The 18,724-nt window shown below is 43.5% G+C and overlaps 1 protein-coding gene across 2 annotated transcripts in view; it reads left to right on the forward strand.

Annotated features, from left to right (window-relative positions):
- Nucleotides 1–18,724, forward strand: part of USP13 (ubiquitin specific peptidase 13) — a 106,902-nt gene that overhangs the window by 58,996 nt on the left and 29,182 nt on the right. For both annotated transcript variants that reach the window (XM_032875406.1, XM_032875407.1), the window contains exons 11-14: nt 8,559–8,684; nt 9,743–9,896; nt 11,459–11,633; nt 17,754–17,842. In XM_032875406.1, the coding sequence (XP_032731297.1) occupies nt 8,559–8,684; nt 9,743–9,896; nt 11,459–11,633; nt 17,754–17,842 (544 nt within the window). The remainder of the gene's footprint in view (nt 1–8,558; nt 8,685–9,742; nt 9,897–11,458; nt 11,634–17,753; nt 17,843–18,724) is intronic.

The following is an 18,724-nucleotide window of genomic DNA, read 5'->3' on the forward strand; positions in this document are numbered from 1 at the left end:
TGAAAGATGTACTCTGTCTCCTAATAGCCAGACTTGCATTTCCATGTCCCTGCGAATAGGTTACTGACCCTTCCCTAGGTGGCTCCGTTGCATGGCTCCAGAGGGCACTGCTCACAACCTGATCTTGTTGAGGGGTACCCTTGAAATTCTGCTGGGCACAGCTTACCTGGCTGTGCATTTGGCAGCCTGGTTCATAGCCTTGCCTGTGGCCTCGTGGAGAGCATGCCCTTTTCCCCTACCACCTGCTCTGACCTCAGCAGGCTCTGTCTTGACTTAGTGGGCAAGACTGTTTCTCAAGTGTTGGCCTCTGTGCTCCCACCTGAAGTCGGTCATCCTGAACTAGATTGATAGCAGGAATTGAAAGTGAATAGATTCTTGTTCATAATGAACCCAGCTAGTTGGGGAAATGGAGCGACTGAGAGAAGGGAGAGTATGAAGGGAGCATCTAGAGGCGGTGTTTGGAGATGGGGAGTAGGAAGGGGTTGAAGAGGATAGAGTGGCATGGGGACTGGAGGATGAATTGCTATCCAGCATGGCAAGATGCCAAGTTCCTTATCCATTGAAGACTGGAAGGCCCTCATCTGGGATGCAGCTGGAGGGATGGTTTGGTTATGGGGCTGGGGGCTAGGGGTCATCCAGGCTTCTTCTACCTTTGAGACCCTGTGAATCTTTGAAGAGGTGTTGGTGAAAACAGCTTGGTTCAACATTTTCTTTTCATGACATTTATCTTGGGTTTTCATCCCTGCTATGCCACTTCTTGGACTGCTTTTGGGTCAGAGCCTACCTTCCTTGGTGATGGAGAAGGAGCCTGGCCTGGTTCTTGGCACTCTGGCTTCCTTTCTGGGCTCTGTCAGGAGTCACATAAACTTCCAGTCCCAGCAGTCAAATGGCAGAATGAGTCCAGGTGGTGGTTGTGAATGTTACAGATGTGAAGGTTGTCTCTCCAGTGTAAATAAAATCTTGGTATATTACACGCCTGCGGTTGTGTTTTTGGAATCTACTCATTTAAGAAAATATGGAATGGAAAATCATCAATTTGGTGATGTTTGCAAGTAAAGTTTGGTTTTGTTAATATTAAAATGTCCTTTTACATCAGAGTAAGAATAGTTCTTCTATGAGCAAGGCTCATTCTTCATGCTATGAACAATGACTGCTTAGGCCCTTGCCCCCTCCTCACCATTGGGCTTAGTGATCGTTGTGCGGTAGCTCTGTGATCTCCTGGGGTCTGAAGCCTACATGTTGGTCTGAACTCCTGCTTTGTGTGGTCCAGCGTAGGTAATATGGCAGCATTTGGGCCATATTTGGTCTATAGGTGTGTTTTGCTTGGCCCGCACATAAACATCTAAATTTCCAGCTTCTCTCTCTTTTTCTCTTTGAGAGAGAATGAGTGCAAGTTGAGGGGGTGGGCAGGAGAAGGGCAGAGGGACAGGGAAAGAGAGAATCTTAAGCAGGCTCCATGCCCAGTGTGGAGCCTGATATGGAGTTCGATCTCATTGTCCTGAGACCTTGACCTGAGCTGAAACCAAGAGTTGGATGCTTAACTGACTGAGCCACCCAGGCACCCCAGAACTTCCAGGTTCTCTTAAACAGTCAGACCCTGTAGCAGTTCCAGGCCCATGACAGCAGATGGCTGGAGCTGAGTAGCAGCCCTCCTTCAAACAGGACACACAGTCCCCAGCTGGCTCCAGTCCCTTTGTGATTCATGACTTGGCAGGTACGCTGTTGTATTGCAGTGTGTGACCTTTGATCTAGATGATCTGTAAAATCCTTTCCTGCTCTGTGGTGCCATGATCTAGTGGTCTTCAATGAAGAATCTTGAATGTGACCAGTAGTATGGTGTGCATCTTGGGAGTGGTGGGGAAGACCCGTCTAGCTGGGTGGAATATACGTCTTTGGCTCAGGCACCAGTAGGGTACCTTTAGTGTTCAAAATGAGCTTGACTTGACCATATGATATTCTTTGTGGCCCTGGAGGAATCCCTTTTAATCTGTTACTTGAACAGGCAAGTAATTCACAGTAAAATCTCCATTCCCCTTGACTGTGGAGGGAATTACTTTCTGAGGCATCAGGGTTTTCACTGGCAGTTGGTTTCAGAGAAACCGATTTGTGGGACTCTTTCTTCTCTCAGGGGTCAGAAGCCCTTTGGTCAGGTGACCTTGTCTCAGGTCTGTGGCATTTGTGATTGGTAATGTGCCTGAAATGCCCTAAGAGAAGAAAGAAGGTATACAAGACCAGAGAAGGGGGTGGATCACAAGAGGAATGTGGGTTGGAAGGGAGAGAGAGCAAGAAAGGAGTCAGAGCCATGTGGCGGGAGTGCCTGTTTATAGGGCCCCCTTCCAGCTGTGGTACTAATAACTAAGATTGTTTATGAAAGGCCAGGCTCTTTCTGTATGCTCACTAACGCACAGAAAACCTGCATGAGGTTACACAGCCAGAGAGTGACAGGGCTAGGATTCATACCTAGCGGGCTGGCCCCTGCATCTGCTTTTGACCTCTACATGATCCTGCTTACCCCACAGTTGTTCCAGCATTTACTTCAGGTGTCCAAGTGCCTCAGTGTGTGGATGGTGTAGGCGGATGACAAAAGGGGGTCCTTAAAGTCTGCAGAATTACCAGATGGCCCGTCAACTTGTTTCCCAATGCCTCTGTCTTGCATTTCTAGGCTACATGCTTCCTGGTATTAAATTGGTCTTCTACAGACCAAGGTGAATCTAGTTTTTATATGTGCATGCTTACTTCACATTTTCTTCTGTAAAAAGATTTGTGGTATTTGTTTTGGGCACTGACGTTTCTACATAAATGTGTTGAATTGATTTTTAAAATTAAGTTGCATCCACAGTAGATAAAACCTCTCACTATAAAGGGACACTTTTATTTCTTCAAAAAATTTACTCCTGATCTTATGCAGTCTGAGACCACGCTTTCACACATTTTAATGCTGAATATTCTGTAATTTATTTCTCCTTCCGAAGAGAACATGTTTGAAACAATTCTATGTTTCAAACAAACTGCATTTCTTTTTGTTGTTGTTTTTTTTAAGATTTTATTTATTTATTTGACAGAGATCACAAGTAGACAGAGAGGCAGGCAGAGAGAGGTTTTGGGGAAGCAGGCTCCCTGCCAAGCAAAGAACCTGATGTGAGGCTCAATGTCAGGACCCTGAGATCATGACCCGAGCCGAAGGCAGAGGCTTAACCCACTGAGCCACCCAGGCGCCCCAAATGTAACGTTTCTAACTCACTTTTTGAAATAGGAAAAATAGCTTGGGGGAAGGCACTCTGTTCCTTTAGCTGGATCTGGTTAGGAACTGGGTTAGATCCAAGGTTTATGGTTTAAGGTTAAACCTTAAACCAGGTTAAGGTTAAAACAGATGCCATACACCTGTGTATTAGGGGCAGGCTGGGATGTGTCTAACTTTCTTTTTATTCCTGGAGTTTTACTGTGTGAATGTCTGTGTAGGTGTTGCTCTAATGTGATACAAAGCCCCACTCTTGCTGTGTGTGTATTAATTAAAGCATTAGGCTCAGAGGAATGTGAGTGAGAAGTGTCCGGCTACCTTCTTAGTGCAGAGCTAAACAGAAAGTCTTGTGTAAGCATTTGGGAAAGATTCTGAACACTGTAGTCCTCTTGCTAATTTTAGCTGATTTGTTTTGCAATTGCTGATGGAGGAAGTAAGTACAGTATCCTATAAATATGACAGGTTCCTTAGGTGGTTGCTATCTTAGAGACTCCCGGGGCTCCCTCCTAATAGAGTTAGTTGTTGGGACTAGCCATGGCTTCAGCTGTGTAAGAGCCAGCTCGTGGGTGAGAGTGCGTGCTTCCTGAAGGCAGGTCTGACTCTTGGTCAAGTCTGCTCACTCCCTCTCCTCGTGTGCGGTGATAGACCCATAGGGGACTTTGGGATGGTATCAGTGATGCGTTGACAACTAGGAGACGTGGTTTCTTTGACTTAGTTCTTTGGTTCTTATTTTGACTTTTGGTTTCTTTTAAGTATTAGCTGCCTTATTCAGAGCCTGGTCTTCAATTTATTTATTTTTTTTATATATTTTCCAGTATGCATACAAGTAGCATTGTGTAGCTTTAGCAATTGCCATGCTGCCAGTCTGGTTTCAGTAATCCCCTCTAGGCTCAACTTTTTCTTCCCCTTCCTCTGTCCTCCCCTTCCTGTCCCTCCCCTTCCCTGCAGCGTATTAACACAAAATCTAGGCATCCTTTTTGTCACCTGTAAATGTTAGCACACATCTGTGACTAGAATACCTTCTTTTGTTTTTCCACATAAAAATCATGTTAAAAGTTGTTTCAAGTGTTAGAAGCACACCCACAAAATTAGTAACTGTTCCTCAGCGTCATCTAATACCCAGTTCAGGTCTGGATTTTCCCCTGCAGTGTCAAAGATGACTTTTATAATTCCCCCTCCTTTTCTTTCTGCAAGCTGTCGATTGGTGGAAGGAGCTGAATCATTTGCCCCAGGATCACTTTAAAGATTGTTGCCTTGTTCAGCTTGTGTTTCTGATAAGCTGGAAGCTAGATCTGGAAGACTTTCTACTATACTAGGTATGAAGGGAAGGTACTATTCGTTGAGTGAGGGAATTAGGGGGGACCTCCCCTCTGAAATCAGGTAGAATAGGCGTGGGACATGGATGCAGGCAGCCAGCCCAGCTGATGATCAAAGCATTAACTGTGGAGTAGTCTAGTTGGAACTAAAAGGCTCAAACCCAGCTGCGAAGTTCAGGAGTTGGTCTGCAGTGTGACGGGGGGAGGGAGACATAGCTTCTCTCTGGTTAGGAAGCCTTTTCAAATAGCTTTCCAATGATCAATAGTTCTCAAGCTATAGCTGGCGGAGGATGGAACAAAGGATTAAGAAAGGTCAGTCGAGAGAAAACAAGGAAACGAAATCGGTAGAGAAAGAGAAGAGGTGTGGCTCGGGAAGGATGCTGGACCACGGTTCAGGTGCAGGGCCGAGGTTCTGGGGGTTTCACCACGGTCCCGCTTGAGACTCCTTCCAGTTACACGACCACACCGTGGTGAAGTGCAGCAGCCAGATTTTCTGAATTTCCTGACTTGTTGAACTTCCCAAGGCAGCTGCCTTGATGGGGACAGGCAATCCCATCAAGTGGAAACCCAGATGGCAGGAGAAATGCCGTCCGTAGCAGGCAGTGAGTGCGTGCTTATGGTTAGAACTAAAGACAGATGCCCAAGGTGAAAAGATGGATTCCAGGCGGAATCCCTGAGAAATACTTGCTGGACTGACCTGTAATGTTGGTTTGTGAGGTGTGTGCATTTGAAGAGGGCTTATTCAGAGCCTGAGACATACTGTCTTCCTTTCTTAGCAACTGGTAAGATGGACTCAGGGCCACCAGAGATGAGAACTAGTGTGTGAAGGTGATATTAAGACATGGGATAAAGGGAGACAGACAGACAGACACACGGACAGAGAGATGGAGGGACAGCAAGTGACTGACTTTTGTAGCTGTGTGGTGCTGAGCCAGTTACTCAAAGCTGCTTTGCCTCAGTTTCCTCATCTGTCAAGTGGAGAGAATCTTCCTCCTCCTTCTCCTCCTCCTCCTCCTCATTAGGTTAAGTGAGTTAAGCAAGATACATGTATAAGGTCCTCGGAACTATGCCTGGCACCTGGTACGTGTTCATCCAAGTTCCTAGAATAATGTCTGATATGTTAGAGCACTTCATAAATTTCTGTTAAATGGATGAATAAATGTTAGCCATTATGCAAAGATCAGGCATGACTTTTGCTTGCTTGTGTTGGCTGCTGCGAAGCTTATAGACATCAGCAGTGTGAGTAAAGAGAGTTGTAGTTGTTACATCTTTTTCAGGAGGTATATATATACAGGAATATTTAATTGCCAGGTAAATAGCGGTCTTTACCTAGCACTGGAAGCACATCAGAAGCCAGGGGTGTGTGCAGAATGGGCATTTATGTATGGTTTCCACATCCTCAGAAGCCCACATGCTGCCACTTCGGGGTGTTCTCTTCTAAAAGCCGCTGGCACTGTTCCAGGTCCTGGGCAGTGTCCCTTAGCGTTTGTCATAGATACATGTGTTGTCTCTCATTTCCCCATGGTCTCTCAGCTCTCCGAAGGCAGAAGCCCCAGGGGTCTGTGTGAAGTACGTGGTTAGTAAATACAGGATGACAAGGTCAGGTATATATTCAGCAAGACAGGACACTTCACCCTAGTTTTATTAGAACATGTGTTGGGGAGCTGCAGGGAGGTGGATAAGGGAGTTTTCCCATCCCCTGTTGCATCTGACTGTGTGGCTGACTGTGTGCGCACCTAGGCGCTGCCTAGATGTCCAGGAGATCCCAAAGGACTGTGAGATGTGGCCTCCACCTGCCAAGGTCCACTGTCAAGCTGAGGAGATGGGCCAGGGCAGACTGAAAGTTGAAGGAAGTGGGAGGCACTTTGTGCTGTGTGCCCAGTGATGGCCCAGGGAGCACGCTTCCCGGATCTAGATGGGAATGTGGCCCAGAACGGAGCAAGTGGAGGTCTTGAGAAGACGTGTGTGGGCAACAGCTACATACTTTGTGGGGTACACGAACTTCTTCTTTTGCTTGTTTGCCAAGGTGGGGTGTGTCTCACTGAGACCCCATGGCTCCAGCTGCCATTCCCATCTTTGTGTGGGAGAGCCTGGAATTGGAATCAGAACCTGGACTTCATTCTGGTTCTGCTGTGTTAGCTGCATGGTAATCTGTCTGGAGGACCTCCTTGAGTTGGAAGACCTTTCTGGCACTTCTTTGCCCATCTCCGTTCCCCTAGCTGTAAAACAAGGATAATGGCAGTACCCTCTCCACAGGGTGATTGTTGAGTATGAAATGAAGTGACAGGTAACACCATTATTAGATGCATGAACTTGGAGGGAACTCAGGAATCCGCTTTCTCATGAGCCCATCTCTGTCCTCAGGGGCCCTGTGATCTCATCCCGTTCTGCCTCTTCAGAGCATCACAGGCAGATCGCCTAGATTTCCAGTGATTTCCTGGAGATTACCAGCTTTGAAAAAGTCCAGTTCACATCAAAGGCAGTTGAAAGCTTTTCCCCACTTCCTAGCTTGGGAGTCTTGGAAACCAGTGGTGTGCAAGGGGTAGCACCGGCATCCTCTGGTCATTTTTCATCCTTGCTTCCTCCGACTCTGGCCCCACCAGAGTCAAGCAAGGTCCATGGGATGGAGACATCAGACAAGAGGCAGAGCCTTTTGCTGAGCTAGTGCGTTTGGCTCCCTCCTGGTTGCCATGTCTAGCCTTTCTGTAAGGGCACATTAGTGGCTCTTTAGAGATGTCCCTCTTCCGTGCTTGTCCACTTAGGGACCTCCCCGGGACCTCTCTCTGATGCTCTGTGCAGCTGACCTCTGTAACCCCCACCTCGGCTCCAGCCTCAAGTCATCTGCGCTGGCCCGCCTTCCATTGTCTTAGGCAGTGTCCTTTCTGAAGGAGCCCGGTGACCTTCTGAGCTATGCTTCTGGTCCCCAGGGACGTTCACATATCCTTGTCCTCCAGAGTTGTCCTTGCCACCCGCTCTTCCCACTCTGTCATCCTGGTCGTTGCTGCCAGGCTTCTCCAGTGTCTGCTGGCGAAGGGCAAGCTCCTGGGAACATCCATGCTCTGATCCAGAAAGAGCCCAGGGCAGATGTGGGCACCTACATACCTCTGCGACAGTTACTAGGGTGTCATTTCCTGCTCTTCCAAGAATAGGCATACCTCAGAAAGAACATGGATTCTGTTCCAAGGCCACTGCAACAAAGGAACTGTTTCAGTCAAGTGAGCCAAATGAATTTTTTGGTTTCCCAGTGCATATCAAAGTGATGTTTACATGATACTCTGGTTTATTGAGTGTGCAACAGCATTATGTCTAAAAAAAACACCTTATTACTGAAAAATGCTAACCATCATCTGGGTTTCCAGTGAGTTGTAATTACTGACTGCAGATCACCATAACAAATAGAATAATAATGAAGAAGTTCAAAATATTTCCAGAATAACCAATACTGGACACACAGGCACAAAATGAGCAAATGCCATTGGAAAAATGGCACCAGTAGACTTGCTAGATGCAGGGCTGCCATGAACCTTCAATTTGTAAAAAACACCCTATGGTCAAATCACAATAAAGCAAAGCATGATCTAACAAGGTATGAGGTATGCCCGTACCCCGTCTCTACCAGGGCTTCTCTCCTGCTGTCTTTGTGGGGAGGGAAGGAAGGTGTGGAGAGTGCTCCTCTCCATTGACTTCCTTCCGAGGACCCCCACTCAGGCCTCTCTAGCCTGCCCTGAAGTGGGCTGTCACAGACTGGCTTGGCCACTGTGGAGCAAACCCTGTGAAGATGGACCTTAGAAAGTGGGGGTGTTTATCATGTCTTGTTAGTGTGATGCCCGCTGCACAGAAAACATCCAGTGAATGTTGGCTCTTAACATTGTTTAGCCTTTGTTGTTTAGCTTCAGTCGTCTCATCTGAAAATTGGGGTTTACGGTAATCCCTACTCTGCTGGCCGCTTCGTGCCGTGAGTTCGTAGGAAAGTGTGATGAGTTGGTTTTACTTTTATATTTCAGCCTCAACAGAATGGGATCTCTCCACGCATGTTTAAGGCCTTTGTAAGCAAGAGCCACCCGGAGTTCTCCTCTAACAGACAGCAGGATGCCCAGGAGTTTTTCTTGCACCTGGTGAATCTAGTAGAGGTGCGTAAGTCTATCTTCAGAAATGCTCAAAAGGTTGTAAGAAGGGTGCCCAGCGCCTGGGGGCGGTCCTCTCTAGTGGTCCCCTCTGGTGGGGCCGGGATGCCCACCCCCAACCCCTTTCCTGAATCTGTCACAGTCCCAGCTGGTGCTGCATCAGCGTGAGGCTTTCTCTTCTTAGCCCACGTGGGGGTGATTGCTGCGCATGTTCTCCTTTATAGCACTTCTGGATCTCCCCATCCTCCTTTTAATTTGTACTTAAAGGAATGTTTGTCCATTATTTAATTCAAAAGTTTTTTTTTTTTTGGTCTCCATGACAAAGCTGCTTAAGAGTCCAGTGTGATATTTGGTGTCCTTGTGCCCCCACTCAGAGATGGTCACACTTTGGTCCCAGCAGAGCTGAGTCACATTCCGTGCTGTGGTTCTTAAAAGCTACCGAGAATTTGTGATTAAAGGCTTTCTTCTCTCTCTTAAAAAGCAACTTCTTTTTTTTCTGATTACAAAAATATTCTCTGTGGAAGATTAAAAAGACACAAAGGAGAAAATCAAAATAACCAGTGGTAACAGCCCCTACAATTAAGCAGTGCTAACATTTCGGTGTCTGACCCACCAGACACTTTCTCGGTGCATTTATTGATTCTCTCCATGCTGTTTTATAAGCGTCGGTTTCCACTTACTCTGTTGTGAATGTTTTGCCACATCATGACATATTTGAATGTAGCATGATTTCTTTTTTGTGTATAATTTACACCAATGCATTTCCATGATCGTATCAAACGTGCCTTAATTTTTGCAGGGCAAAAAAAAAACAAACCCAAAAAACTGTTAGTGGCTGCATCATGTTCATTCACATGGTCAGCTATAGTTTATTTAACCAGTCCCCTGTTTTTGGATATATGCCCATGCCTTGTTACTGAAGTACTCTGGTGAATGGCCATGCCAGAGGGAACACTTAATAATGCCAGATCCTTACTCCAGATTTATATATTCGCTTCTGTGCCAATTTTTATTCATGAGTTAATATTCATACGTTTACTGACCTGATCTAATCAAACCCGCAGAGGAACCGCATTGGCTCAGAAAACCCAAGCGATGTTTTTCGGTTTTTGGTGGAAGAACGTATTCAGTGCTGTCAGACACGAAAAGTCCGCTACACGGAGAGGGTGGATTACCTGATGCAGTTACCTGTGGCCATGGAGGCAGCAACGAACAAGGGTAACGGTCCCAAACTGGGAACTTGGCGATGTGCTTCCTCATACATGCAAACAAACCCTTGAATCGGAGATAACGCAGTTTACTCACTGCTCAGTGGAGTCAGGAGGAGACCCAGCCCAGGTGGTGTCTGGTTCGCACCTCTCTTTTCCTCTTTTCCCCAGTCCCCATGTGCCTTTCTTGTGAGAAGAGTCAGACGCATCACGGGTTTTTGTTGGAGGGATTATGGGCAGAACCTGTTTTAGAGCCTATAAATTTGATCAGCTGGTTGGCTTGGAGTCAGCTTACTTTGGGGAAACATTATTTTTACTTATAGATATGGAAAATTCTTTAATGCTAGCACTCATGAGTTGTGCCAAAATCTGGGGGAAATGATCAAAACGGCATTTTTCGAGGTGAGACATTCTAGCAGCGACCTCCTGAAATAATCGGACTTTGGCATCTGAGTATTGAAGACCCCCCTAGTGGGAGATGCAGCCGGCAGGTCTCCTATAGGAGCGAGGCCCATTAGAAGGGTCTTTGGACTTCGGGAACAGGAAGGATGTGGAGGAACTGCTGGGATCTGAGGGGAAGTCCTTCAATCAGTCTGTCTGGTTCTTTCCTGGCAAAATAGGTGAATGGTGAATGGTATGTCTTAGAATTAACATTTAAAAGCGGTAAAAAGGTAAAATGTATGCTATATTGCTTATGTCTGTGAACTGGTCATTTCTGTAAAGGTCAGTAACTCACTGGGTGGCCTTCCTTCCTCTTTTTTTGGAGGGGGCTCAGTTTGTTGTGCTAATAGACAAGCGATGATTATGATGATTTTAAGGTGAAATGATTTCCATTTTCTACATGCTCTTGCAGCTTTTGGCCAGTTTCTAAATTCTTATCCATTATTTAAGGTAGAAATGAGGGTAGGGGACTGTGGTTTGTTTCCTTTCTAGAATTAGGCTTAATTGCTTTCTCTTGCCAGCCTCGGGGATGTTCCACTCAGTTCTGTGATCCTCTCTAACCCACTGTTTATAATTTATGAAGAGTAACTATTCTTTTTCAGAAAGATTTATAACATAGTCCCTGGAAACTGATTGTTGGGATGCCTAATACTGGCATCCTAGATAAAAGTACATCATAAACTGGTTGTGGACTGGACAATGAATTTTAAACCCATATTCAGGTGTGCTTAAGAAAACACATAGGTGCATAAGGGTGCCCCAAAACTGATAAATCAGGAGTGATTTTTTTTTGTAAACAAAATGAATTCCCAGAAAGACCCCATCAAAACTATATAAAATTTTGACTTGTAGGCAGTTTCCAAGAGCAGATCTGCTGACTCCTGGGAAGTTGATGGTGTGCTGTCTTCTTTTTCCCTTGGTATTTAATCGTTTGAGCAGGAATCCTGTAGAAAATCCTTTTAGGTTGGTAGCTCTGCTATCTGAACTTGTTTGTAACCTCAACCTGAAGTTGTCTGGGAAGTGTTGGTTAGAATCATGGCCTGGCCCAGACACCTTTAGGAAGATTGGCCAAATTGGGCGTTTTCTACTTCAGGAATATAGAGTGAGTCATTCATTTGCTCTTTTACTCAGATGAACTGATTGCCTATGAGTTAACGAGAAGGGAAGCAGAAGCAAACAGAAGACCCCTTCCCGAGTTGGTTCGCGCCAAGATACCATTTAGTGCCTGCCTTCAGGCCTTTTCTGAACCGGAAAACGTAGATGATTTCTGGAGCAGCGCCCTACAAGCAAAATCTGCGGGTGTGAAGTAAGTACACATGTGTGTGTGCTTTTGTGTTTGTGCTTGTGTGGCAGTAGTGGGGTAAGGAGGGGCGCTTAAGAGGTTGGGACTGGGTCAGGGAGAGGTGGTGGGTGTTGTATGAGTCTGCCCACGCTTTCTCAGGTGTGGTGAGATGGGGTTATGATTTGTGCAACCCTAATTTTCATAGAGCTCACTCGTGTGAGGCCTGTCCAAGAAATCAGGCTTATAATCTATGTTGTGTGCTAGCAAGGGAATGTCTTCTCTTCTCTTCTCTTTCTTTCTTTCTTTCTTTTTTTTTTTTTTAAGGAAGGTTGTGGTTTATCCTTTATTAGGAATTTGCTTTTTTTTTTTTTTTGCCAAGGACCTCCTAACCACCCCTCCCCCACCACATGGCAAGAATCTATTAATGAAGAGATTACAGAAATACTTATGGTAGTCTTCAATATTTAAACTCCCCTATGATAGATTTTAATTCCATAATTAAAGACTTGGCTTAGCATTTGGTGGCCGGGGCTTTCAGGACATCTCGAAGTGGACATACAGCTCCTGATTGTTCTGATGAGCTGCTTGGGACATAGAAAATGCTGTTTCCCCATCTTGCGCCTCATTGTCAGGCACATAAAACATTTTTTCCTGCACTTGATTAACTGATTTTATACAGTCAAGTCCTAGCCTATGCACATCATACAATTAGAAAAAGAGTACTCACAGAGGCATAAAATGAAGGTAGATCTGAAAGTTTGGCTCTGGGAATCTTACTTATTTTGGGTATTCTTTGGCTGTCTGTCCTTCTAGCTAAAATTGAGCTCTACTTTGATGCACAGGGTCGTGAAGGCAGAAGAGCTACTGCTGGATGTTTTTATCACCTCAAGTTGCAGTCAGACTTAAATCAATTATTCCCTGCAATAGCCATCGCTTGGGATTCTTCTTTGTTTCAGATGATTGACCTCCTATGTTAAAAATGGGAAAACAGAAAGAATTTATTTTAGAAGTTAAAAAAGGCCATGTTTTCTTAAAATAATTTTTATAAAAATGTTCATATCCAAATGAGATTAATAATAGTCCATTCAGTTATTAATTATCCATTGTGGAGTAAGTTTTCATCCTAGGGTTGCTCAGTTATGGGATGTGTGTGTGTGTGTGTGTGTGTCCTCACAGAGAAGTGTTAGTGAGTTGGTATGTTCAATGCATGAGACTCACTTCACTGAAACCTGGAGCCATCATTGGGCAGTTAGACATCTATACACTATCTTAGTGATAGACCCAATTTCTTTCATTATCCCCCCCGCAGCTTTATTGAATATCATTGATAGTATTGAGATATTGACATATATTGATGCATATTGAGATAAAATACTATTGTTGTACATCTTAATACTATTGTTGTACATTTAAGGTGTACAACATTTTTTTTTTAACTTTAATTATTGGCCATAGGTAGGTTTCTCAAACCTTTATTCTTCTCTCTTTGCACTTGAATTCTGATTCCATGTGGGGGCATAGAAGTGATCAGGGGACCTGACCTCCTAAAAAGTGACCAGCATCAGGTGTAAGCTGCAGTGCTCTTCATTTCCCTGTCTACTTACCCACCCTTTTCTGCTCTTCAGAAAAGTAGCCTCATGTCTTAGAAGTGCAAGTTCTGACATACTCTCTGGGCCTGTGGGAAGGAGTCTTTTCATCACTAACAGAAGGCCCATCATTAAAATGGAGTAGGGAGGCATTGGCTTTGTAGAGACAGAGGCTCTCGCCCTGGGGCAAGTGGCCGGGAGATCTGGATTCATCTCCTGTATCCCCTTTCCAGCGTATGTTCTATCCTAGGGCAAAGTCACCACACAATGTCCTTCTTCCATCTGTAATGGAGGAATGATGCTTGCTTACCTGGTTTTCTCCTCAAATGCTATGAAATATTTAGTTGTAGGCAGTGCTAATGTAGCTGTCTAGGAGAGGGGTTTATGCTTTCTCTAATCCTTAACCGTAGATATTCAATGGATTTTTCCTTTTCATCTTTTATATGTATATGTGCCCTCATGGTTTTATGTGTATGAAAAAAATGAATATTGGATGTATCCAGTTGTTAATTGAAAACTGGTCTTTGTGGAAAAGGAGAAAACATGTTTTAGGTTAATAAAGCAACTACCATATTTGTCCATATATCATTCCAGGTCATGTGTTAAGCACTTACCATCAATTAACCTTTAATCCTCTTGGTATTACTAAGGGGTAGGTGCTACTATTCTCCCCATTTTATGGATAAGAAAATAAAAAGAGAAGTAATAGGCCAGTAGGTGGCAGACCTGGAATTAATTCAAACTGATTGAATTCAAAGTTTAAACCCTTAATCCCTCTTATATGTATTATCCCATATTTTTGATCATGCTTGCTTATTCTCATATCCTTGTAATCCTTATGTAGCCTTGCATATTCCTTATTAGTTCTTATCATGTTTTAAATATTAGTTTTGGGGAAACCACTTCCGTGAGTTCCTAAAAGATTTTTTTTCTTTTTCTTATTTCCAGCAGTATAGATATCTCTACACTATGTTTGTTTGGGGCCTTGAACTTTTCTTGTGTTAGACTCAGAGCCTAAAAGGCCAGGAAGAGGCAAAAGATGTCCTTTTTGTAGAGTTTTGGCTAGTATGGACCAGACATAAAGGCTCTTGCCTTAAATAGTCCTGAACGGACTGTTTCTGGGAACAGTATTAGTGTCTGGAAAGTTCATTCACCCAGCAAGTATTATTGTTCACCAGGAATATCCTAGGCAATGAGTCGAACAAGACCTAGGTCCTGCTGTCAAGCAGCTCATGCGTTAAAGGTCAATAAGAAGAGATTTTGTCTTGACTTTGATCATTTATGAAGAGGAGAGCACAGTGTGAGGTTCCAGAGCACAAGCTTTAGGTGGACAGGCAGTGTTTGAATCCCCAGTGTAGAACTTAATGAAACATGATCTTGGCCAAGTGACCCCAAGACACTGTTTCCTTAACTGTAAGCGGGATAATAGTACTTTCTTCATAGGGTTGGAGTAAAGAGTAAGGAGAGAGAAACTTTGCAAAGTGCTTTGTATACTGCCTTGTGCAGAGTAAGCGTATGCTGTGATTGTTATAACCATTGTTTTTATCTTTCCTTTCCTTTTTTTGGCCTTGGGTTGTACAGTTTGTGGTTAATTAATTATCATATTTTCAACATATTTAATGGAAAGGATAGAACGGTGCTGTGTTTTTTTAGTTGCCAGGTTTTCAATACAATAGACAATCTTAATTTCACGGGGAGGGACAGCTTATATATTTTTCTTATTAAAACATTTGTGGTGCTTTTGCCTCGATTGTAATTAGTGAACAATTAATAGGATAATGATAATAGGTTGTCAATAGACAGCATAATAGTGTTGTCAAGCACTATTTTAAGCACTTTGTGTCCTGACTCATTTAGTTCCTGTAGCAGTTTTTGGAGGTAAATTTGTTGTGTGTCTACCTAGATCTTTTGAATAATCATTCACTCACATAATACACTCCAGTGGTCTTAATTAAATACAGAAATTTTCAAGAAAAATTTTAATTTCCAGGAATGAATTTTAGGAATAATAGAGTAAGCGGTGCATCATTTACAACTTTGTTAGATTTCAGGAGTTGATGTCCCAAGCCTGCAATTAATGAATGCTAATTACTACTTTTGACATTATTTTGAACAAATATATATTGAGCAGTTACTACTTGTGTGATTCAATTTGAGACCCTGTTGAGGCTACAGAAATGAATAAAGTGTGTTTACCCAACAGGGCGGATGTAAATGTGGGTGTCATCTAACCTGATGTCTGGTACTCTCAGGTTGGGAGTTACTCATAACAAAGGGGTATGTTAAATTATCCACCCCTCTCCCATTCAACCCCGCCTCCAGTTCCCTGCACTGCCCCTTGCCCCTTGCTGTCACCAGTTGTTTTACTCACCCAGTTACTGACCACAGAGCAACTGCAAGAATCTTAGGGTTTCTGAACCACATTTTGGAGATCATTGATTTACTGATGACTTTTGGTTGGTCTCACTGTTCTATACTTTCCAGCTTTTGAGCTGATGTGGTAAGAGGAAGAGGTCAATCAGAAAGGTGATATTTTTATGTTAGTTGAAAACACTGGATGGAGTTTGTTGGGTTTCAGGGAAATTAGGACTTGGCTATATTTAAGTAAGAATGATGTTTATTATTGCCTCTCAGAAGATAGGAAAACCTAATTAGAGATAGTATGATAATTTCCAAAGAATGAACCAGGATAATGATAGATGAGTTCCTTAGGATGGTTAAGCTCCTGTATTTATTTATTTTTTTTTTTGAAAAAAACTCCCTTTATTATTGCCTATACCCTTCTACTGTCCTTGGGATGGAGAATTTGAGATCCAGAGAGGTTAAGTGACTTGCCTGGGGCAAAAAACAGGTCAGCGACAGCTCAAGTCCATGTCCAACACCTCGTGGATTGTAGCTCTTTTATGACCAGATCATCATGCTAATTCCCTAGGAATTCGGAGTGTATATTCTAGTGTGCCAAGTGGTTTCACATCATTTCAGGAACATCGCATTGCCCTGTCAGGTAGCTATTATTAGTAAATTTGTTTTGTAGATGTGACCCTCATGGAGGGTCAGTGATTTGTTGACATTTGGAGTGAATTATGTAGCATATCTTAGACCCAAATCCACATCCTTTGGCCCTTTTTCTGCATAGTGCTCTGTCCCTGTACTATGGCTTCTCTTGTACACTAGGGGGCAGCAATGCACTTGTAGTTGCTTTCTGAATTCTGGGCGGATACATTCCAAATAGAAGGCAATGACTTAGAGTTTGTGCGGATGGTGTTCTAGAATCTATTATTTTAGAAGATACATATAGTATTTGCCTGCAGCTTATTTTCTTTCTTACATGTACCTACTCTATCCACATTGACACTGACACAGAAATGGTTGTTATAAACATGTGGAGAAAATGAACTGGAACCAGGCATGACTTTGGTGTCCTGGGTTAATAGTCTGCATAAAATCGTCAAACCAAAGTCCAGGCAATTCCTGAACGCTTGAAGGGGAAACTCGAGATATTGACCATATGTGTTAATTGAAAAATTTAAGGTTCAGATTTAGATATTTTAGATACTTAGCTAAAATATCTAAATCTGAACCTTAAATTATTAAATATATATGTATGTGTATGTATGTGTATGTATATACCTATGTGTACACACACACATACACACACACACACACACACCCCTTTAGGATCCATGGATTTTAGATACAGTAATATTTTCCTGAAGCTTTGGCATTTCCAATAGTCAACCTCAACTAAAGTTCCAATGAACCCTCCTCATGCCAACTTTGTGGTATAGGATAGTGATTCTCTGTGGGAGGGGAGATTGGGGGTATGTCAGCATCTCTTGGGGGTTTTTCAAACCACACATATAAACACAGAGTGCATGCATGCCTGCACACTCCTGCAAATGTAATGTGTATGTATACACACACACACAGTTGACGCTTGAACAACACAGGTTTGAGCTGTGTAGGTCCAGTGGGCTTTTTACAGTACAATGCTATATTTTCTCTAGCTTATATTATTGTAAGAATATAGTATATAATACATATAACCTAAAAATGTGTTAATTGACTATATTATTGGTAAGGCTTCTGGTCAGCAGTAGACTATAAGTAATTAAGTTCTTGGGGAGTCAAAAGTTACATATGGATTTTTGACTGCATAGTGGGGGGTCAGTACCTCTAACCTCTGCATTGTTCAAGGGCCCACAGTACTAAATTCTAGCTAGGATTTTAGAGAAAAACAGATGACTATGGTTGAAGAGTACTTTTCAGAGATGCAAAGTGCCACAGCAAAGTGAAAGTGTAATTTTGTAACATGCCCCAGATCCTTCTCAAAGGACACCATTGTCCTCTGTTAAAAAATTTGTCCTTGTGAGAAGGTCAGGGCGAGTGACTGGGAGTGGGTACGTGGGTCAACTGATGGTGTTTGCTTGTCCCTCCTCTTCCGTGCAGTCGCTGGAACTGCCAGGTATGCGTCGGGCAAAGCTTGTGATGCTTCATGAACTGTAGTCACGATTCTTATTGCCTTGTTTCATTGATCTAATCCCCTTGTGTTTCCCAGAACATCTCGCTTTGCCTCATTCCCTGAATACTTGGTAGTGCAGATAAAGAAGTTCACTTTTGGTCTTGACTGGGTTCCCAAAAAATTTGGTAGGTATCTTTTGCATGCTTTTGCTTAACACATCAAATTGGCCATTGGAAAAAAATGGCATGTGAATGGGGCCCGTCTGGTTGGCTCTCAGAAATCGTTCGATTTCATTCTTTTTCCATCATCCCCACCTTTCTCTTTCAGGTCAAGGGTATATGATATGCACTGACAATAAAAATCACCCCGTGTTCCCCACCCCTCTAATAATGCGTTCTGGAATGGCTGGATTCTAAGAGTCAAAATGGGATCCCCACGTTATCAAATCAACAATACTTTCCAAAATTTAACATGCATACAAATCACCTGGGATCTTGGCAGAATGCAGGTGTTAATTCAGTAGTTTGGGGGTGGGGGGCAGGGATTCTTTATTTCTCACAAGCTCCCCGGTGATACTGATGCTGCTGGTGCTGCTGGTCCAAAGCCCACACATGGAGATGCAGGTAACTGAAGATACATGCTCCTCTTATTAGCTCTCCTTGGCCTCCGAAGCAGGTGGGTGTGGCTAATGACAGTCACTTACATCACGCAGATTTTATTAATAATGAGAACAGCCAGTTGCTTTAAATCGTCAAAAAAGGGATTTGATTTTGGCTTCCTTGGGCTTTTTTTTTTGTGAATTATAAAGGCCCTCAACCCTTGTTAGAGGTTTGAGTTTTCCAGAGGATGTACAAGAACCTTTTCTCCATTATCAGGATCCAACGTCAAAGTTGTTTTTAGGCTGTCCTCCGTGCCAGGGCAGCACATGTTTCTCAAGCAAGTACCTCAGACTGTTTGCCAGGCTTTTAAACATTTTGTTTCTGAGCGCTTGAAAAACAACTCAGGCCTTACACTGGTTAATTAAGCACTCACCGGCTCTTCAGGAGAGCGTAGGTGAAAAGAATGTG

The sequence above is a fragment of the Lontra canadensis genome, unplaced genomic scaffold (genome assembly GCF_010015895.1).
Source record: "Lontra canadensis isolate GAN:19392208 unplaced genomic scaffold, GSC_riverotter_1.0 scaffold56, whole genome shotgun sequence".
Lineage (NCBI taxonomy): Eukaryota > Metazoa > Chordata > Mammalia > Carnivora > Mustelidae > Lontra > Lontra canadensis.